The following is a 4,686-nucleotide window of genomic DNA, read 5'->3' on the forward strand; positions in this document are numbered from 1 at the left end:
CTCTAATTAAAATTTTCTCCAAAATTATTTCTAAAAACTTTTGCATAGTAATTGGAACAAACTGTTTTAAGACAATATTTAAACATAAGATTTAATTCTTATTCTTTTTTTTAAATTAGAGGTTAAACAGTTTTGAACACAAACTAAGTGAAATTCTTGCTTTTTTTTTTTTAAGAACAAAAAGTACATGTTTATTTAATTCACATGTGACTGAGACATTCACATTAGGAAAAAGTTTGAAACAATCTGAAAAAGGAGAAAAATCACAACGTGTGATTCTAAAGGAAGAATAAACATGGAAAAAGTCTGGCTGCCACTTAGAGAAAATCAAGACCACAACAACAGAAATATTAAAGAGAAAATAAATGGGGTGGTGTAAAGAAACCTTCTAGTAGTTTTAATCAAATTAAAATCAAATTATCTAAGTTTGGTGAGAGAAAAAGAATCTCCATAGAAAGAAGGGCTATTAAACCTCACAGCCCAGGCCACTGTCCACCACAACTACTGCCCCTTGGGGCTCACATAGTGACTATTACATTCTCCTTAGGAAGGTCTCTGCTTCCCCATCCACACCCTAGTTCAGTAATAGACACAGTTTTTCTTAATTTCCCAGTAGGCAGTTGAGATAAGACAGTACAGTTAATCAAGACTTTTTAACCGAAGGCTTCCACATAGCAGAGTGGATACAAACAGAGAGAGTAGCACAGAATTTTATAATCCGAACTTCTGGACAATACTGGCTCTCTGGGACCCCTGGGGCCACATTTTAATAGTGTCTCAGGAAGAAATCATGTGCCAGAGAGTTCCCAGATTTTACTCCCCTCCTCTCCTTCCCAAAGGAGAAACCCCACGACACGATCCAGTAGATTTCTGCCTGTGAAGATGTTTCCATGTAAGTGGACTGTAGCTTTGTCACCCTCACTTGAGTCTCTTCTCATGGTTTGGGTAAGGGGATCATGCCACTTAGGCCACCCAGAAGCCCCTGGCCAACAAAATTAGCTGCCTGAACACCCCTCGAAGCCTGAGGTGGCTGAGGATGAGGATAAAGGGATGGATGGATGTGCACGAGTAGGTTAAAATCTGCCATGGCCAGTACCAGTCACTTTCTGAGGAGTAGAACCCTGCAGCATCGATGATCAGGGACATGAAGGACAGAGCATAAAGAACGAGGAAGGAGATGAGTGACTTCGGAGCTCTGGTGTGAGCCTGGGCGCTGGGCTCCTGCAGGCTGTGGGCACTGTGCCGCATCCTCCACATGTGTCTCCTCAGAGAGTTCATCAACACAGCCATCGAGACCAGAAAAAGAGAGCAAGGAATTGAAAGGGTGACCAGTTTCAGGGGTAGAAAATGGAGAATTTCCAGCCTCCTGCTCCGCTGATTGTAGGTCAGGTTACCAGAAAATTTTCTAATAAGGAAACCTTTATACAAATCGTGGTTCCCCCAAAAGAACAACAGGGTGATGATGAGGGAGATGAGGAGAGAGCCCAGCAGAAGCCAGGGCACTAACCCTGGGAACCTGTACTTCAGCCAGAGGAAGGTGGGGTGGGTGAAGTTAGCAATCTTCATGAAGAAGAGGTCGCTGAGCCAGGAGCCAAACCAGAAGGTGAACGAGTTCAGGAAGTCTCAGCGTAGACCAAAGAACTGCCAGGCGGGACCCCCGCGGTACTCGACCAGATGGAGGAAGTAGTAGAAGTTGTTCGCCATTCCAACCCACTGCAGGCAGAAGCAGGAGACACCCAAGCTAAAGAGGATCACACTGGAGGGGAGCAGCCTCCCTGGTCACACCCATTCTCTGCCCAGCACCAGCACAATGAAGCCACTGGCCAGGAGTCCCAGCACACAGAGCAGAACAAAGAGCAGCACGAAGAGGACTGCGAATGCTGGGTGCAGGCTGGTCCCTCCTCCGGTCACCACCCTGTGCCTTGGTGCCTGGCCTCCTGCCTACCCCCGTCCACAGTCCCTCTTTCAGTCTCTCCTGGGGATATGAGAAGAACGCTCAGGCTCTGCATCTGAGCCAGAGCTCACTTAGGAGGAGGACACTCAGGCTACAAAGGAAGGCGAGCTCAGCTCAGTGAGGGTGCAAATTTCCCACGGGCTCACTTACCATTAGGCTTACCGACTACCCCTGATTTGCCTTCTCGGGTTTTGCCTGTACACTACCATGGTTAGTGTCAGTGAAGAGAGCTGTTCAGGGTGTCTGTGACTGAGTTCTGACAGAGGAAATTTTCATGTATTGAGCTATGGGGAAGTCATTCCGGCTTATACATGATTTGGCTTGAAATTTATACTAACGAGAACAACCTGTCTCAGGACCTGTCAGACACGTGTGGTACATTTGCTTTAACCATTTTTTGAAAAGAATGTGGGCTTCCTTGGTGGCGCAGTGGTTAAGAATCGTGGACCTGTCAGACATGTGTGGTACATCTGCTTTAACCATTTTTTTAAAAGAATGTGGGCTTCCTTGGTGGCGCAGTGGTTAAGAATCCGCCTGCCAATGCAGGGGACATGGGTTCGAGCCCTGGTCCATGAAGACCCCACATGCTGCGGAGCAACTAAGCTCGTGCACCACAACTACTGAGCCTGCGCTCTAGAGCCTACGAGCCACAACTACTTAAGCCCGCACGCCACAACTACTGAAGCCCATGCGCCTAGAGCCCGTGCTCCTCAACAAGAGAAGCCACCGCAATGAGAAGCCCGCGTACCACAACAAGGAGTAGCCCCCGCTCGCCACAACTAGAGAAAGCCCGCACACAGCAATAAAGATCCAACACAGCCAAAAGTAAAAAATAAATAAATAAATAAATTTATTAAAAAAAAAAAGAATGCATTTACCAGATTGTTTAGAATGTCCACTTTGAAGATAGGAATAAATGCCCTGCCCCCTCCGATGATGCCAATGCTAGTACTCCTTCAAAGATGAGGTTCCCTTCTGAGGTACCAAGGTCACGCTGCCTCACCGTGTACGTGCTAATCTTCCTCTTCTGAAAGCTTGAAGGAATGTACCCCCGTCATGTCTGATGTTCGTTCTTTGTTCTGACGAGATATAAAACTGTGATTCAGGCATCCAAAATGGAGCTGGGTGGCCACCGTGGATGTGGTTTCAAACATGTTCCTGTAGTGAGGTGGATGGACCTAGAGTCTGTCATACAGAGTGAAGTAAGTCAGAAAGAGAAAAACAAATACCATATGCTAACGCATATATATGGAATCTAAAAAAATTAAAAAATATTTAAAAAATGGTTCTGAAGAACCTAGGGGCAGGACAGGAATAAAGACGCAGATGTAGAGAATGGACTTGAGGACACAGGGAGGGGGAAGCGTAAGCTGGAACGAAGTGAGAGAGTAGCATTGATATATATACACTACCAAATGTAAAACAGCTAGCTAGTGGGAAGCAGCCGCATAACACAGGGAGATCAGCTCTGTGCTTTCTAACCACCTAGAGGGGTGGGATAGGGAGGGTGGGAGGGAGACACAAGAGGGAGGAGATATGGGGATATATGTGTACGTACAGCTGATTCACTTTGTTATACAGCAGAAACTAACACAACATTGCAAAGCAATTATACTCCAATAAAGATGTTAAAAAAAATGTTCCTGTGTTGCTGAGAACTTGAATTTTCTGAACTATATCAAACTCAAAGGACATCAACAGCTGTTTTCAAAACAATATCTGCCAACAACTGCCATCTGCAATCTTATGGTCTCAAGGTTTCCCCTTGCAACTATGCAACCATTTCAGACTCCAACCCATTTTTGTTTAACAGTCACACTTACTTGCCAGCTCCAATCCTAATTCTTGACAAACAATTTATGTAACTTTCCTTTTACCTGTATAAAAGCCTCCCCCATTTTTTAGTCCAGAGGAACATAATTTAAGTGCTTCTTGAATCTGTGTCTCCTGGGCTATAGTCCTCAGTTTGGCTCAAATAAAATTCTTTTCAACTCCTATGATAGACTGTTTATTGATTATTTCTGTTGACAATTCCATCCTTATTATTCCACCTTTGGGCCCTACAAACACACTTCTCCCCATCAGATCATTCTCGAGACATTAAATATATAGGCAATAAGTGTAGGGAGACATGCATATGGCCAAGACCTAGGCAAAGTAGTGATGCTAGAGGAATCTATCTCCAGCTGAGTTTTCCTGTTACGCATCCATCCGCACCTATTAGCAGTCGTCCCTTTCAAGGTCAGATACTTTGGTCCACCTTTCTACCAAACCTCTTATTAAATCCTTCATGGACCTTGAGGTGTTAATGATTGATAATGGTTTAAATGGAGTTTATGTTTCCAATGAAAGAATTCATTTCTTTGTGGTTGTGCAACTGAGGGTATCTGCTTCTTGCTGGGTGTCAGTTGGAGGCTGCTCTCAGGTCCTAGTGGCCGCCCTGAGTCTTTACCAAGTGGACTGTTTCAACATGGCAGCTCAAGCCAGCAAAGAGAGTCCCTAAGAGAGAGTCGACTAGAAAGATGCGGGTTAGCTATCATAACATAATCAAAGGAGTGACATCCTATCACCTTTACCATATTCTACTGGATAGAAGCAAGTTGCAGTCCCCATGGACACTCAAAGGAAGGGGGTTCCACAAAGGTGCACTTACCAGGGGTGAGGGTCCTGGGGGGCCAACTTAGAGTCTGTCCACCACACTGAGATACCTTAGCTTTACTAGGAATATGTGA

At 45.0% G+C, this 4,686-nt stretch overlaps 1 protein-coding gene across 1 annotated transcript; it reads right to left on the minus strand.

The window, feature by feature from the left end:
• Positions 1 to 963: 963 nt before the first annotated feature.
• Positions 964 to 3,108, minus strand: TAS2R41 (taste 2 receptor member 41). Its single transcript, XM_036864274.1, is given in 2 exon segments — positions 964 to 1,941; positions 3,004 to 3,108. Coding segments are annotated over 2 exon segments (1,083 nt in total).
• Positions 3,109 to 4,686: the final 1,578 nt, after the last annotated feature.

Source organism: Balaenoptera musculus, chromosome 9, assembly GCF_009873245.2.
Source record: "Balaenoptera musculus isolate JJ_BM4_2016_0621 chromosome 9, mBalMus1.pri.v3, whole genome shotgun sequence".
NCBI classification, from domain to species: domain Eukaryota; kingdom Metazoa; phylum Chordata; class Mammalia; order Artiodactyla; family Balaenopteridae; genus Balaenoptera; species Balaenoptera musculus.